The sequence below is a fragment of the Anas platyrhynchos genome, chromosome 1, assembly GCF_047663525.1.
Source record: "Anas platyrhynchos isolate ZD024472 breed Pekin duck chromosome 1, IASCAAS_PekinDuck_T2T, whole genome shotgun sequence".
Taxonomy (NCBI): Eukaryota; Metazoa; Chordata; class Aves; order Anseriformes; family Anatidae; genus Anas; species Anas platyrhynchos.
The window spans coordinates 22,953,579-22,971,583 of record NC_092587.1 but is presented as its reverse complement, the minus strand read 5'-3'; the positions used below and the strand labels follow the sequence as shown (position 1 = coordinate 22,971,583).

Genomic DNA, 18,005 nt, shown 5'->3' with positions numbered 1-18,005 from the left:
CACGTGGATCCCAGTGACAGAACAGGAGCTGGAAAAGACATAAGCCACTTAAAGGTAAAAGCTATTTAAGGATAGGTGCAGGAATTTATATTGGAACGAGTAAAATAAAAGTTTTCTTCCAACTGAGCAATATTTTTCAATAATTTACCATCTGTATGTTGGTATTCACAAAGATCGTATTTTTGATGCAGGTCATGAAACCTAATCTTGTTGAAGATACTGGAGCTCATAATAGAGCTGTATGTTATTTTATTTCTTTATGGGAACAGGGCTGAAGTGATAGGTGTTAACCCATCAGTATCTGAGAAGTACAAGACCTTTTTATCTCACAATCTGATTTTCCATTCTATCATGCTTCTTTTATGCCGATCACCATCCCCCACTATTCTCTGCTTAACATAAAAGAACTAAATTCTTGCCATAAACATTTCTAAATCTTCATTCATCAGTCCATTAAGTGTCTTCATGTTAGTAGACAAATGCCTTACAGAAATAGATTCAAAACAGAGAGAAATAGCTCCTAAGAATATTAAAAAAAAATAATAAATAAATAAGAAAAGCAAACATCAGGAACATGTGAGAGTTTGGAGCATCAATCCCCAAAGTAGGAAGAAAAACAATGCAATACTCCTTCTTTAACAAAAGGAATAATTTATCATGACATTTAAATACATTAACAAGTCATGCCTGTATTAGAACCACTGTCTCAGGCTGCAACAATGCAAACCTGCTACTGTGGTATTAGTTTACCAGCTTTAGGAAACAAATTAGAACAGTTGTCTAAGAGATCATGAGAGGTCTAAGGCAAGAGTGAGACACAGCTGTCAAAAATGCTCTTTCAGCACCAGAAAAGGCAAAATTACTTTGGATACAAAGAAGCCTCACTGAATACAAGCCTGGAGAATGCTCCACTACACAAGCAGGAAGGTGTTTTTGCAACCACAGAATTATTAGTTCCAGGTTCTACCTTCTCCAGTGACATTTAAAATCTCTCTCTCTCTCTCTTTTTTTTTTTTCTTATTTTCCTGATGATTCTTTATTATTAATATTATTTTCACCCAATAGGATTGGCATACACATATTGTGGAAATGGAGAAGCACTGCACCACTGAGGGATACAGAGTGTTTTATTTGGGAGCAAACACCCCAGGTAATGTGTAAGTAGGCTTACACATACCCACTGAAAAGTGCAGAGATGGAGGTACCTAATGCCTGAGGCAACTGGGCACCTTTCCTGTTCCAGTGCAGCCTAGCAAAATATCACCATTCAATATTCCAGAGTAATTTCTATCTTTCCTTATGTAAAAAAATGTGCTTCCTCCCATTCTGCAGTTCTTTTATCAAGTCTTTGAACCACTGTTCAAGCCAGGACTGAAATGACAGACAACAGTAACAACTGAGCAAGAAACATGATAAACAAAGAGGTTTTTGTTTGTTTGTTTCTTTGGTTTTTGGCCCCAGTTGTTATGAATTTGGGCACCTAAAAAAGAATATTACAAATCAAAATGCAGAGTTGAGAATATGCATTTGAGGAGAGATGGGCACCACAGTGTGGAGATTTGGGCTTTATCTTTTCTTTTTAATACATTTTACAGTTTATTGAATGTTACCAAGCAAGGTTAAGTCAATGAAATGTTTATAAGGGACAGTTTCCATGACTTCAAAAGTGGTTGAAAATCTTACAAAATGATTTTCAAATGTTTTAGCAAGTATTTTAGCAAGACCTAAGTAGAATCACATATGTAAATTTAGGCAGACTGCTTCTGGTAGAGCTTAATTCAAAAACCAGAAGCTCAAGTGCATTTATATTCAGATTCAGAGTATGCTGCTTTTCAGTTGAATTTGATATAGGTTAAAATCGCAATGAAAAAGAGGAAATACTGCTTACCCAAGCAGATACAAAGATCAAACATTTCAAAATCTAGAAATAAAAATAAAATAGGCTATTTTCCAGAAGTTACAGCAAGTTCTTTAACATATTTAGCGGCAGGTACTGGGAAGTAAGACTATCATTTACTGTTAATTTCAGAGAACAAATACCTGTGATTTTACTATTGCAAGTACTAATGCAGTTTTATTATTTAGTTAGTTAGTATTAAAATATAAGATTATTATAATGTGTTCTGTTCCTTAGTGTGTCTACTCTTCAGCCTGCTGCCCAGCGTAAATATGAGCCAACTTGCTTGCCAAGAACAGTCTGTCTATTTCAGCCAAGAAGTGGGGCAAATAAACCATGCTGGTACGGATAAGCGCTTTCCAGTCTCTGCTTGCTTATAACAACCTTAGATTTTACTACACCGCACTGTTGCTTGCAGTGTTGACATACCCTCATTTTAATGAGTCTGTGGACAGCAAGATACCATCAGCAAAACACTCTGTGGATCTCAAGAACAGCTTCAGAGCTGTGAGCTGCTAGTGAATAGCAGTCTCTGTGGGAGCAACATGATTTATAGTCAACATACAGAGAACCTGTGATTAATATTCATGCTACATATCCCAGAATAAATAGATGTGAGTCTGATCCAAAGCCCTCTGAAATTGATGGAAATCTTTCCAATGGCTGCAATGAGCTCTGGGTCAAGCCCCAAGTGTCCAAGTGTGTTTACAGCTTAAAAAAAAAAAAAAAAAAAAAAAAAAGGAATTCACTCTCCACATTTTGCAGCCCCTCACGTTTATTGTTGGCAAACTTCTGGTGAAAGAAAGCCTTCCTCTGCTGCAACAGGACTCCCACCAAAGCCAGCAGAAGTTATATACACAGAGACTGAGGACATAACCCCAATGTAAAACCATTAACAAATTGGAAAGAAACTTGATTTTGAAACCACACAAGACAAATTTTAGTGAGAAAGTAAATCTTTCTTCTTAAGAAGTACAAAATAACTCAGGTTTTGTATAACTGTAGGTCAAGAAGGAAAGTTTCAATGAGGCACATTGGATCTTCATAATATATATTTAAAATCCACTCGTGTAAATCTAATGTCATTATTACTATCTTCCTTAAACACCCTGTTATAGTCTCCAAGGCTAAGTACACGAATGTGGCTATTTAAATTATTTTATGCAAAGTAAAGATTTTTTTACTTATTAAAGGATTTTAATCCTACTTAGAAGCGATCCTTGTTAAATGCAGATTGACAAGGATGTTAAAGAATAAAACTTCATTTATTTTTATGCTACTTTATAAATTTTCCAAAGTCCAAGAGTTCTCACAATAGTGTACAGTAATTGGATTAAAACTACCTTCAAAAACTTTCCACCACATCTTTGACATTTAACATCCTGCAAAACCCACAATGTCTATATAATCATATTACAGTGATTATAAAAAAATCATGAAATTAAATAAAAGTGGACTGATATGAATTCTCCTTCCTAAGCAATAATATCCTAGCACCATACAAAATATCATGATTTAAAACTGAGTACTGTCTCTCCTCTCCTTTTCTTTCATTTTAATAACCAAACAGAAATTATTTTCCAAAGCATGACTGTTAATATGCAGATTGGATTCTGAGTAGTTTTCAATAATCAATTCTTTTTCTAACACTTTTCTTCCAGAAGGAAAATATGAAGTTAAAAAAAAAAAAAAAAAAAAAAAAAAAAAAAAAAACAATAAAAAAGAAAAATAAAAAAGAAAGAAAGAAAAAAGAAAAAGATACAGGAAATAAAGTCCTAAGGTCAATTAACAATGAGTCCCCACAGAGGCAAAGGTAGACATTTCACGACGGATGGTGCTGAAAGGGGAGAGCTCCAGTTCTGTGGTGTACTCATTGTCATTGTCATCACTTGTCACTGTTGAAGATTTCTGGATGCATTCATCACAGCAGCAACAGCAACACTCCATAAAGGCCCGGCTGAAAGGTTTACAAAGACAGAAAAGGAGGACTGGCGTAACACAGGACTTAAAGAACAAAAGGAACTGGCTAATGAGATGGAGGAGATCCATAGTCTGCCGAGAGACCCCTGTGGACATGTAGGCAGTCACAATGTTGCAGATGTTTTCAGGAATGATGCAAAACCCATATAAAATGGTCAAAGCCACAACTGTGCAGTTCATCTGACTTTCTAGCTGAATTTGTCGCTTGTTCCCTCTTGTGCAAGCCTTTTCCGCCCTCCTGATTTTCCTTGCTGTTACCAGGGAGCAGGTAATAGTGAAAAGGGTAGGCAAACAAAAATAGCAGCCAAAGTACCACCAGAGTCTTGCCCCATCGTATGTAAGAGCTAACACGTAAATGGTGTCGGGTAGGGTAGTGGATATCTTCACCACGCACCGCTCCCCTGGTGGGCTGCCACTGTATTCAGGGTCCTCCTTCGTCAGCTGACGCAGCACAACCTCTGGCAGTGCCAGCAGCAGTGCCCCAACCCATATGACAGCGAGCTTCGCAGTCGTCGAGGTGCAGTTCTCAATCATCTCGTAGTACATCTGTACATTGGTGGCAGCACGGAACCGATCAATGCAGAGGGCACACAGTGTGAAGGTGGTGACTCCAAGAGAAGCTACCTGCAAAGGAGAAAAGGGAATGCAATTTAATGCAGGTGCTGCCTGGAAACAAACAAACATACAAACAAACAAAAACAATGAGAAAGAAAAAGGACAGCTACAAGGCTACAGCCCATTATTTCTTAGAAAGTGAAAAAACTTCAGCTCCTTCAAACCCTACCTTAAATCTACCACCAATGGCAGTCTTGGAGGTGGAAGATGAAGGCCTGAACTTGCTCAGGCAAAAGAGGGAATTCACTCCCTGTACATTGGATGAAGGCTCTTACCATTTATTTCCTGAAAGAAGGTTATACTCTTTCATAAAGAGAGCTCAATTTATAATGCCAACTACCAATTAAGTTTAGCTCTCAAAACAAGCATCACAGGTAGGACTTAGCTTCCAGTGTTTGCTGAGTTACCATGCCACATGCATCCCAGAATATTACATCCTTCTGTTGTTCTCTCTACAAATATCACTTCAGCTTAGTGTTGTGCTCTCATGGAAGCTCATGCCAACATCTGTGCAACTCTGAGTGAAAGAAAAATTGGAGAACCGACCATTATGCAAAACTAAACCTCCCTCCATTTTTCTGAGGGGTGTTTTTCAGAAAGAACCCACCACAGAGATTGAAATGAAAGTCAAAATGGGAAAGTTGGTATCTTACTTTAGCAGAATTTCAAAGTTATGCCTCTATCACATGTTTGTCAAGTATACAGGGGATCATAATGTCAAAAGCTTAAATATTTCCAAAGTTTAGGAACAGTGTGGATTAAGCATCCACTGAATGGAAGAGGGCCTCCTGCTGTTGTGGACTTGGGCTCTTAAGTGAAATTTTGATCGGGTATAGGTACATAAAGCCATCCTGGGATCTGAGTTCTAAAAGATGATATTTGAAATCTTCAGACTTCCAAAACCTGTTCAAAACCAATCTTGTCTACAGTAGTTGGGCATTAATAATTTATCTTCAACATTTCACCAAGAAAAATTTTCAGGAAAATCTAGGCCAAATTTCAAAGTAGACATTCTATGCAAGAATATATCACAGGCCAGGAGAAATGGCAGAATTTCTGATGTTTATATGATTTAAAGATGGATTGGACAGACCACTCAATTATATACTGTAAGGAGCAAGTACAGAACAATGCATGTGTCTTCTAGCTTTAATAAACATAATTCTATGCATGAATAGAAGTCTTGTACTGTCATGAAATATAATTTCCTATCATTTTATCCTGTTTATAATTAAATTTCCTAAAAACAAATTTGCAAGAAGACTATATACATTTTGGCCTAATCCTATTTCCATTAAATTCAACTTCAGTTCAAATTCAAAGCAGAACTCCCATTAACTTCAATCAGAGAAAGATTAGGTGCTCTGTTGCATTCTAATTCATTTATTTTCCTGGGTTTGTATGCTTCTGTTATGCTGGAAATGTGTTGAAGCAAAAGACAAGAAACTGTTAAATAATATTCCTAATAAATTTAAAGAATGCTTACTTTTATCATGAGTAAGCCACACATCTGTGCAATTAATTGGGAAATCTTGGGTAACATTAGGCAGTTTGCTATAATTTTTGCTTACTTAAATTTGATGCTTACTTACATTTCATATTGGTACACTTCAAAATGAACTCCAATTTCCAACATAATTTTGAATTATTCCTGTTTATGCATCTGTTATATAAAGTTCTACAAAGATAGAGAGTACAATTATGCACAAATATATAAACTTATCATTAACTTTGGCCTTCTATATTTAATGGCCATATCAGATCGCTAAAATTGAATGTCACTGAACAATATTAGGCATTTGGGATTACAACTGTCAGGCATTGCCTTAGTTGGGTAATTTTTTGAAACAGCTTCTTAAAAGATGGAATGCAATATTTATTAATTAACCTGCAATGGCAAGAATAATTAATGGTGACAAAGCAGTACTATAAACACTTTTATAGGCAAACCTATTGATTTAGGGAGTTAAAATGTTGGACAACATTCAAAGAAAGCTTGGTAAATACCAGTAAAACATAAAAAAAGCTAAAAAGAGATTACAGTTATAGGCAAACCTTAATGAACAGTGATAGTAATAGCAAATGAAAGATCATTTCCATGTATCACTGCTGAGAGTCAAATTTTCAAATCTAAGACCAGTGACTTTGCTTGCAAAACCTTTCAGTGTGTGTGTGCAGTCTTCAAATTCCTTGGAGTGACAGCAAAACCTTTAGCCAGAACATCCAGCTTGAATAACAAAAGGGTTGGGACTGAGTTCTCTACAATTACAGGAGACAGGGAAATCATTGAGACTCAGAATTGAATAGGGATTGAAATAAAAGTCAACAGAACAGCAGAAAATCTGAGGTTTTTTTACATTAATGTTTTCCTTCTCAGCTCTTGTTCTAATGAGGCAATGTGAGCATCTCCCCCCTGCTCCCCAGCACACACACACTTTTATTGTTTTAGCACTCCATTACAAACAGGCTGTTATACAGTAGCTAAGACATTAAAACTCTGCAGCTGTTAAGGCTGGTCTAATGAAAGAAGACATGTCTACCATGAACAAACGTAACCTACGGGGCTTCTGTCACATTAATTGACCAGCAACTTGGAGGCTTGAGACAGTGAAATAGAGCAAGAGGAAACAACTAAGAACAGTGGAAGTCAGCTTTGAAAATTCTCCCATGGACTCACTGATCAAGAAAGATAAAAAAAAGCTAGTGCTTCTCTGGAACTGGCAATGGTTTCCTATTTTCTGTAGATTAATGAAGTTAGTGATGCCATGGAAAAGCTTACAAAAAAAGCTACCAAACAGAAAAACAATTCCAAGCAGATGAACAGGGATTCATTCCTGCTGACTTGTTTAAAGGCAGGGTAGCAATTCAAGGGTATGACTATTTGCCCTCCTTTGTTTTCCCCACATTGTAGAGTATGAGTAATAGCCCACAAAATCAATGGGTGCCACTCATAAACTATGTGGGCAGGAACTGGGACATGCATTCTGCATGTACATACAATTCTAGTTTATAGGTGTTTCTTCGTACCAGTCCTGGTAAGAATTAGGGTTAAGACGAAAATTTGAAAGAAGGCAGAGAAGTTTCCCTGTTTTATCTGTTTCATTGCTCTGGTATAAGCACAGAATGACTGTGAGTAGATAAAGGACAAATTATCACATCTTGAAGTAGCGTGAACCTGCATGTAGTTTAATGGTGTTCTTCTTGTTGTAACAGCAGAGTTTCCGATACACAGTTGCACTCAATTTTCCAACAACCTAGTGAGAAATGAGGCAAGGCAAGGGTGAATAAGGCTTAGTAGTTTTTGATGATCACTTAGTTGTCTGATGTGTTTCCATATATTCCCTATGAAGAGTCTCCTTCAGCCTCTAAACATTGGGGTGACACTGGTTTATTTTTCTTTTACTAGATGATATTAGAAAGACACATACATGTATCTAACTGAAAGACCATTAATCTACTTGGAGCAGGAAGGGGGGAAGTAACCTCAACTGAGCTGGACAGAGAACAGCTATGTAAGGGATTACCTACATACACATACAAAAGAAGGCATTGTTATTACAAGAGAGTCTCTTAATACTGTTGCTCCTTTAAAAGAATTAACAGAGACGTTACCGGGAACAGTGGTGTTCCTTCATGACACTATGTAAACCTTCAGCATTAGCTCATCAGCTGTTAGTCAACTGTGTCAAAACTTATTTGGGGAACTAAGGCTACTGAAGGCAACAGTAACTCATGAACTGCTCACCTTAATTGCATCAGTTCTCCTCTCCATCCCTCCAACATATCCATTCCCCTTTCATGAGCTTTAACAATTACCAAAATATTCCCAGGCTTTCCCTGGCCTGTCCTACTTCTCCTCCTGGCTGTGATCCCACAGTGCTTGGCCCCAGCCTCTAGGAGCAGAGTCTCCAGCTGGCCAGGGAAGCAGTGCAGGTTTAGTATGGTAAGCAACAGAAGTGCAAATTAGACTCTGAATTCTCTCTCACTAATACCTGTTTGGCAAGATCAAGGGAATGAAAACAACAAAACAAAACACCACCACCAACAACAACAAAAGAAAGATCAGCAAAAGGTGACAGGTGAAAAGGTCAATGAAAAACCAATTCTGTGAGTTAATGAAAAAATGAGGTTGGGTCACTCAGTCCAGCAAGACAAAGACCAAGAAATGATAATGCTGCTGTCTATGTTGAGATGTAATGTTGCTTAAGCTGAAGGACAATGAATATAGCAGAATATATCAACCAGCCATGAGCAACTTGAGGAAATGAGATGTACCATTAGTCATCCAAAGCATAATGTTGTGGAACACACCTTTTGATGGAAAAGTGAGGGGAAAAACATAGTCTGTTTATATAGCAAAAGTTAAAATAAAAAGAGGTGTAAAGAAGTGGCTGCTTCTGAATCCAGCTGAAACTGGATTTTCTTTATTAAAAGGCAGGAAGTGTATCTAAACGTTTCCCTGTAGGAAAGAGGAAAGCTAAACTACAGAAAAGATTGATGACTACCACTAACCCAAATGTCTCTGAGCTCTCAGTGACAACCTCCTAAACTCTTTCTACCCATTTCTGTCATACCATGTACTTTTTTTATTATTATTTTTTCCCTGAATCATTACAGTCTATGGTCTTATATATAAATAATAATTACTGTTCTATATCCACACCAAATTTCATAGCTTTAGGACATGTTAATGCAACAAACCACAGTAACTCTTGCAAACTTTTCAGTTTTACATAAGATAAACAAAGCTAGTACATACTTAAATATTTGTTTTGTGCTACTCTACACTTACAGTAGAATGTCCAGTAATAAGATTGGACTAACAAAAAATAAAAGGCCATCCTATTGCAATCAGATATTTAATTGTTTAATATAATCTAGATTTCTGGGTTTTGTTTCTTCAATTAGGAAAAACAAAACAAAAACAAACAAACAAACAAGCAAAAACAATCAGACACACACAAATAACACCGAGAATGACAATCATTACTACAAAAGAATAAAAATGTATAAATATAATCTCTTTATATTTCTTACATGAAGTTCTATGAAATATTCATGGCTTTTTGTTTTAAAAATAGGGAAGGGTCACTCAACTAGTTAAAATACAGATGTGGTGTGGCAGAAGTAATCCAGGAGCTAAGGAATACTGGGGCTGGGATACCTCTCTGACATTAGCATTTAGCTTAAGCATCCTGGAGGAAAAGATACCTAAAGATAGTTAAGGTGACATAACTACCTGAAAAGCTAGATGATAATTCAGGAAACTACTATCGTGGAGATGTTCCACACACATGGAACAATGAGTACAATACAGCTGTTTCCTTTGCAGTAATTTTAACATTCACATCAAGGAGATATGAAGAATGTATGCTCTGCGTGTTTCCTATCCTTCTATATATTGTAAGAGTAAGAATGTTCAGAATTAACTTCTAAGAGCAGTTCTTGAATTCTGTTTGAAGCAAAAGCCAACCAGATTATCAGGGCACTGGAACTACTTATTATAGTACAAGACGTTTGTTCAGAAAAGTGGAAAATCACAGAACACCAAGGCTTTATTTTTTTTCCTTTTTCCAATTTGAAATCTATCTTGCCACCTTACAAGTAAATTAAACTTACTTTTTTTTTTTTTTTCTTTTCTTTAAGAAAAAAATGAGCACTGTTCTCCACTAAGGATCACGGTCTCATCACTCTACAAAAGAGAATCCTGCAGTAACTCTTAATATTAACATGGAACTATTGCTAAAAATCTGTCTCTTCCTTCTTTGTTGGAAAAATCTGGTCATATGGAGAAATGACAGCCCTGTGCTCATACTAGATTCAATGGTGCTGGGATGGCAGATGTTGCTTTATTCTCTCTTCACATATGTAACTTAAATATTACTGACCTAATTTTAAACCAAGTCTGACACAAATTCATTTCCATGCTGAAATGCCAAAGTTTAAGCCAAAAGCAATTTTTTTTATGGACAATTTATAGCCCCCCAAGGGTTTGCAGAGGAAAGAAAGATTGACAGAGCAGCAAACATGGCAGCTACTATCACCATGCTGTTAATACCTAAAGGGCAGAGACATATTAGCACTTCTGTACTTCTGTTTTGTTTTTTTTTTTAATATATATATATCTGTTGTGTGATAAGTGTGATAAGTATTTTGCTCAGTAAAAGACACATGCAGCCATTGCCCTAGAAAATTTCCAGTATGAATCTTTACAATTGTTTAATTTTCTGAGGTTCAGGAGGCAAACTCTGACTAGCATTAAAGAAGAGACATAAAGAAGATAGAGCACAACAAATGACTCAGACAAGACAGATAATAGTTTTTAAAAAGTCCCATAAAAATATGTATTTCCTTTGCTAAAGTGAAACTTAAATTAAGGATATCTTCTGACAGCTTTGAAACAGGAAAAGAATAGCCACTTCCATTGCACTGATGACTTGCCTCTACCAAGTAAAAGAGAGAAAGGGGAAACAGACTTACCTAAAAAATGCCCTGGAAGGTCAGCTCCAAGAAAAAAAAAAAAAAAAAAAAAAAAGTAATTCATATTCCAGACCAAAAATTCCAGACACTTTCCACTAGGAATTCTAATACACTAATTGTGATAGGTTTCCTGAGATGGACGTTACCTACCAGACCACCTACCAGACCAGGGTAATGCCACAAATTGACTGCTAAAAGCATAACTAGGCGGCAGATTTCAAAGACTTCCACAGTCAGCTTGCTCCAGTCAGGCCAGTCTCTTAAGCACAATATGGTCTAGATGAAGGCATCTCACACTTTCTCTCTCCCTCACAATAATTAACTCTGAATGCATAGCTGAATACCATGACTGGACTTGGAAATTTTCTGCTCTGTGCTGGACTGCAGGAGACCATAAATTAACCTCTGCAAACCCTTTTTCCAAACCCTTTCCCAGTTCTAAATCTTTATTCGCTCACAGTCTGCCAACATAGAAAGTGATGTCTACTTCCAACTGCTGCCCCCAAACTCATCAAGTTCCTAGTGTAACCTCTAAGAGCAGAATGCACACAATTCAAACAAGCTTCTTTTTAAAGCCTGAAAGACAGTTTGTATTCCCAGTAGACACAATCCATTTGTCATCTTAGCAAGCTGCTTTAAGTTTTAAACAACTTACTTAACCTCTTCACTATTGGCTTCCAGCATTAAAATAAATAAACATATAAACAAACAAACAAATAAATAAATAAAAAGCTACTTCACAGGACTGTTATGTTTAATGCCTGTGAAATACTTAGAAGCATAGTAAAGCTATTTGTCTATATCCACACTTTCTATTCAGGCATAATTTAGAGTTGAGAAAAATGCAAACTATAAATCTATAAGTAGGTGAACAGAAACTATATTGTCCTATTCTTTTTTTCTATTTTTTTTCTTTTTTTTTTGGTATTTTTTTTTCCTAGTTCTTTTTCTGAAAAGATTGGGTATGCTTAAACAAGGAGCTGCAATGTGTTAGCAGTCTGGAAAGAGAATTAGCCAAAGCCATTGTTTTTTTTTAATTGTTGTTTACCATGTATCTCTTGATCCTGAGCAATGCTGACAAAAGTATATGGAAGGCAACATAGACACAGACACGGCATGCAGATAAACACTTCAGACATGGTTGCCTAAAGCTCAACTTCCAAACCATCTTCAGAAAAGTGGCAAAATCTGAAGAACTGAGCAGAGGACTAAAATTGCAAAGGAGAAGAACATCCCCACACATCCTTATGGGTAAGTAGTTGCCCCAGTAATTCCCTTCCCAGTGAGTGGACTCAAATCTACCCTACCAGGATAGTGCCATCATCATAGTCTAGCGAAGTTCTTGGTGGAGATAATTTAATCCACAGGAGAATGAATTTACTCAGTTTCTTCCTTCGTCATGTGTACAGCATTCCATATGCAAGTGGAACAATGACAGTTTTACAAGGTAGGTACAAGCGACCAAACTGTGATACAATATGTGACTGAAATGTCTGCTTAATATACTTGGTCACAGAATATCTTTATTAGATATGGGAAAACTACCCTTTAAATAAATGTTGTAAAGAATTTCCACTACTGGAAGCTCAACATTTACCTACTCAAATGTACTTGAAGGTATCATAAAACATTTTCCCCAGAGTGTGTGCATATGTGTTATCACTGGCAACAGATGCTTTGTTGAAATTCTGCACAATACCCATTAAACAGCACAAATAAAAAACAATTGGCCACAGGAGGCTAAAGGAAGAAAGCTCAAGGTTCTTTATTTGGATTACTTAAAACCTTTGAGCATAAAACAGAGCAGGCTTGAGTTATGTTAAAATGATGTGATTACTACACCAGTTCCTCTGGATACTCAGATGTCCCCCATTCCCTAGTCCTGTGCAATTCCCAGAGTACAGGCTAGTATGACAAGAGAGCTCAGTCCAATGATGCTCCTTGGTGCTTGAAAGTGAGATGATATATCTGGATCTATAGCTCTGAGCGAGACATGCAGGTCCCTAAACAGCATATGAGGAGAGTTGGCATGTAAGAAAACAGTGCAGAGTGGGAGACAGCCCTGAAGACCTGAAGAACAAAACATGTGGCAAACTTATAGGAAACGGTGAGAACAGGTAAAAATTTTAACAGGTAAAATTCTTCAGGAAAATGCTTCTATTTCTATTCCATGAAGGTCGGGAAACCTCTCCTGATGGTAGCTATCCACAACTTCTCAAGGAGCTAAGAAGACCTCATTCTTCTCTCTTGCATGAGAAGGGCATGAGCTGCTCAGGTGAATTACAAGGGAGGAGGCAGTGTCATTCAGCTGTTAGATGAGCACTCTACTCACTGCTGTGAATAACCCTTGCAAGAGCACAGAGCATTGGCTGTTCATGGGGCAGATTTCATGACATGCTCCATATCCTCAGTGTTCCTGGTGGTGTCAGCGTCCCTGGATAATGCCCGTATGATTAACACTACACTCAGAAAGTGGCAAACTTTTGCTCTAATTCCCTCCTCTCTCTCAGTAGGGTCAAATTCTGATTTCCAGGAGAGAAACCCTTCTCACCAAGCTCAAGGCAAGCTGGGAGGCACAATTCAGTATTGGTGCTCAATATGTGTCACTCATGCCTACCGCCCTTACAAGAAGGGGAAAATCCAGCCTTTAATTTACTGCTCCCCAGGTGATGAATATACTTTACATTCATGAGTAGGGTAGTTAATAGGTGATTTATACACTGTACATTCATGAGTATTATGTTTAATACCTATTGAGTGAAAAGTATACAATTCTGGGAGCAACATGGTATCCCCCAAGGCTATCTCCCTTCAGATGTGTACCTCAGACACAAATCAATTAAATTTCCCCAGGAAATAAGAGAATTCTTTACTTTTAGACCCCAATGATAATTCAAGATGAGACAGGCACTATTCCATAGTTAGATTTTGTGATTGTGATTGGATTGGTGCCAGTTCTTGAAAAAAAGGTTCAACTGTAGGTATCTGACGAACTTTAAAGTGAAAAAATAAGGTGTCTTTAAAGTATAAACGGGGGGTAGCACCAGCTGAATGTTTTCAGGATTACAGTTTTGAATTTTGGCTACTACATATCAGCTCAGCTTCTTTCAGTTTAATTCACTGATGAAAGTGTAAAATCCAGAGTGTGTGTATATTGGGCAGTCCTGACAACATGCCCCTTTTTGACAAGGCTAAAATATTTCCAGACTAGCAACATGAAAATAAAACATGTTTATGTGATTCTAGAAGATTATATCTGTTTCTTACACATTTAAGTTATTACTAACTTCATTATAATATGAAGCTCTGTACATTTTTCTTCCAGTCATGAAGTGGCAAACTCTTTATTGCCCAAAGCTGAGCAGCATAAGGAACTAATTTTGAAAAAATGGTATGGCCATGCAAATCATTATTATGAAGAATTACTCCTATTTTGTAGCTGGATGCACCAAAAAAGGTTAGGAAGTGTGAAATCTCACTAGAGGAAAATCCTGAAATACTTAAACCATACTAGATGTGTCCATTGAAATGGTTACCCTTTAACTGAAACACTAACTACTTATTTTGTTGGATAATATAGTATCGTCAGACCTGAATTCAGAAAATTTAAAAGCATCTATCCAAGGCTATTATCAGTAAGTATTCTCAACAAATACATATTTCTTCTTTTATTTCCTTCCAAGCACAAATTAAGTATACTCTGAGTTTTTCAAATCATGAAAAGTGTTATACTATTGGTCCTGAATTCTTGTTAGTGTAGCACAGCTCCACCCTTTGTCCAATACCACCAGTAATAAAGTGTATCACACATGAAAGAAGTAATGGTAAGGTAGTGACTACACACCTCACACATATTTCTAAAGACCTTATTGAAAATGTTGGTTGGCATTTGTATTGATGTGCTATGAAAACTGGTATTCTGTGTATTAACAACAAGATAATATCCCACCCCTCCACCCCCAGTATCTAATTCTTAGGACAAGAGAATCAACAGTTATTTCCTCAGCTTTCAGTTACAGAATAAAGCTGAGCAGAAGGCTTTGGGAACGTAGCAGAGCCAGCCAGCATTACGGGCTACCACTCCACCACCAAGCCTCTCCGTTCAGTTCCAGTAAATAAATAAAGCGGACAACCTGAACGCTGCCGGCAGGACTCCAGCCAGCTGGCTGACAGCTTCTTTGACAGTCTCTGAACAATTGCCAAGAAGCTGTGATTTAAATTGAACTGGGGTCATTTTTTTAAAGATAAACCAAATAAATAACTGTGAGATTTGAATGCTGAATTGTAAATTAAAAGCACATATATCATATTGATGCTCATTTTTGCAATCACCTGCTTACAACCTATCCCGAGTCTCCCCTCCTGCTTTTCTGAATTGCTTCTCTTTAGAGAAAAGGAAAAAAAGAAAAAAACAACACACTCAAAATCAAATTTTGAGAGGATTCTTTGCCTTTTGGGATGACTGGGAGGAGTGAAACTTCAGCAGAACTCTCATGAGTGGAAGAGCTAGGTGTTCTCGGTTTGATGCTGTGGGAAGCCCGGTGCTGCTGGACCAGAGTCGGCCTGAAGCTGGCAGAGTCCCTGTGGGGCTCTCCATCAGCAGTGCCGGGGAAACCCAAACCGGGCAGGGAGCAATGAGGGAGGCACAGAAAGGGGTACCCGGGGGGCTTCGCAGAGGCAGGCAGGCCCCACGCACAACCACCCACTGCCATTACCTCGATGTACGGGACGATTTTGCAGGAGAAGTCCTCTAGGAGCCACTTCTTGGTGAGCTCCTGGAAGATGACCAGCGGCAGGCAGAAGAAGACGATGAGGAAGTCCCAGAAGGCCAGGTTGGCCAGCAGGGAGTTGGAGATGCTCCGCATGTAGTAGTTGTGGCAGACGATGCACATCACTGCCATGTTGCCCATGATGCCGATGCCGAAGATCACCACGGAGAGGCACATCACGGCGTAGGCTCCGTACGACTCCTCGGTCAGCGGGTAGAAGGGGTTGCGGAGCCGGGCGCGGCGCCCGGTGCCGTTACCTCGACCCCCCGCGCCCCCCTCTCCTCCTCGGCCCGAGCCGTTCAGGGGCAGCCACCGGGGGCCCCCCGCAGCCCCCAGGCCGGCCCCGCTGCTCCGCGCCCGCCTCCGCCCGGGCCCCGCAGCCCCGCAGGTGCCCCCGGGCCCCGCCGGGGGGGCTCCGCGCCCGCGGAGAGCAGCGGCAGCCCGGCTTCCAGGGCCGGGGGGCGCCGTGGCCGGCGGAGACGAGGGGCGAGGAGGGTTTTCTTGCAGCCCGGAGCCCGTAGCGGGGAGCAGGGCGCAGGCGGCCCATGAGCCCAGCACCTGGCACAGCAGCAGGGCGAGGGGAGCGCCGAGGGGCCGCATGGCCGGGAAAGGAGGGGAGGGGGGGTGGCCGGCCCGTTCGCCTTTCAGAGGAGGCGCCCCCCCCGCTGAGCGGGGCTGGGGGCAGCCCGCATGGCCGCCCGGCTGCGGGATGCTCTCTGCTCGCCGCCTCCCGGGGCAGAGCCGGAAAGTTGTGGCGCCGTCTCCGCCGCGCCGAGTTAATAATGTAGCGGCTGCGGAGCCGGGAGGACCCCCCCCGGCGCTCCGCCCTTTCCCGGGACCGCTGCCTCCTCGCCCCGTGCCGCCTCTTCACAGCCTGCCGCCGCTGCGGGCAGCCGCCGGCTCCATTGGCGAGGAGAGGTCCCTGTTGCGAGACACCTCCCCTCTCCCCGGGTAATCGCCAGCGCTAATTCCTCCTCCTCCGGCAGCCTCGGGGCGGGGAGGGGGGGGAACAGGTTGCTGCACGGGGCTCGGGCTGTTCAGCGGCTTTGCAAAACTCCGGCCGGGATAAATCACGCAAACACTCGCACGGCGGCGAAGTTGCTGTCGGTGGTGCCGGGCTCCTGGGGGGCACAGCCCGGGGAGGGACCCTTTGGGATGCTCCCACCCGGCAGCAGCTCCCGTCTGGCCAAGCTCTGCCCGGCTCAGTTCGGCTCTGCCCGGCTCGGTTCAGCTCGGTTCAGCCCGGCTCGGCTGCCGGGGATGCGGGCGCGGCGATCCTGCAGTGCTCAAGCGCCGCCCGGCGGTGCTGCGGCTCCGGTCCGGCCGCGGGGGGACAATGGGACCCAAGTGGGGCGAGGAGGGGAACCTTTGGGAAGGCAGAAGGCTCCTGACACCCTGAGAACATCTTGTTGGGGGAATGAGGGCGGTGTTCCCTCCGGGGAACCGAGCTCAGGGGCTGCCACTGATGGAGACGGTGCTGGAAACATCACCCCCGCGGCTGAACGACATCAAAAGCGGCCCCGGGTATTTTCAGTGCCTGGAGAGGATGCTCTGCGTCTCTTTCCTGTTCCACGAGTTTTTAAATGGTTTCGTTTCTTAGCTTTGTATTGTCTGGTAAACTTTGCAGCACTTTCTTCTTGCTGCTCTGATTTTTGTTTAATTCCTGTGACTTCATAGTTTAACAAATTTGAATGCACAAAACATTTTGTTGTAAGTAGCCTTAAGGATCCTCTGTCACTCTAGTTTCTATTTAAGGAGGCTTTGTGTAGCTTATTCCCAACAGGTTTAAAAGTTTAAAACTTTCCCCATAAAGCAGTTGGAGAAACATTCATTTTTATTATTATTATCACAATTTTTTTCCCCAGCTTAAGCCATTTAGAAATCACAAAGTTAGTCAAAGCTGCCAGAGCTCTGAGTTTCAGGACCTGAAATCAGGACTGTGGGTATAATTGTCCTCTAAACTCTTCTCTTGTGGGCCGCTCTTTAAAGTCTTTAGATCCCAAACATGTGGGATGTGCTTGCAGGTTAGTGCTCTGATTTTTTGTGTTGATGATCAACGAAGAAAACCACATGAATCTGCAGTAGTAGAAAATACACTTCATGTACACACTGAAGCCAACCTGTCAGATACAATAAAAGAGACAAGACTGCTGCCACTTTTTCTCAGTGGGGTAGAGTTGAACTGTAGTGTCAAAAGGATCCTTTTGTATGAATTGTTTGTTCTTGTTTGTACAGACACACCTGCACAAAGTCACCTAACTGGC

The 18,005-nt window shown here is 40.4% G+C and overlaps 1 protein-coding gene across 1 annotated transcript; it reads right to left on the bottom strand.

Moving 5' to 3' along the window:
• Nucleotides 1-3,143: 3,143 nt before the first annotated feature.
• On the bottom strand, nt 3,144-16,993 carry GPR37 (G protein-coupled receptor 37). The gene is made up of 2 exons (XM_027458166.3): nt 15,688-16,993; nt 3,144-4,501 (listed from the first exon to the last, which is right to left on the bottom strand). The coding sequence occupies exons 1-2, from the start codon at nt 16,339-16,341 to the stop codon at nt 3,683-3,685; spliced, it is 1,473 nt and encodes a 490-aa protein (XP_027313967.1). The 5' UTR covers nt 16,342-16,993; the 3' UTR covers nt 3,144-3,682.
• Nucleotides 16,994-18,005: the final 1,012 nt, after the last annotated feature.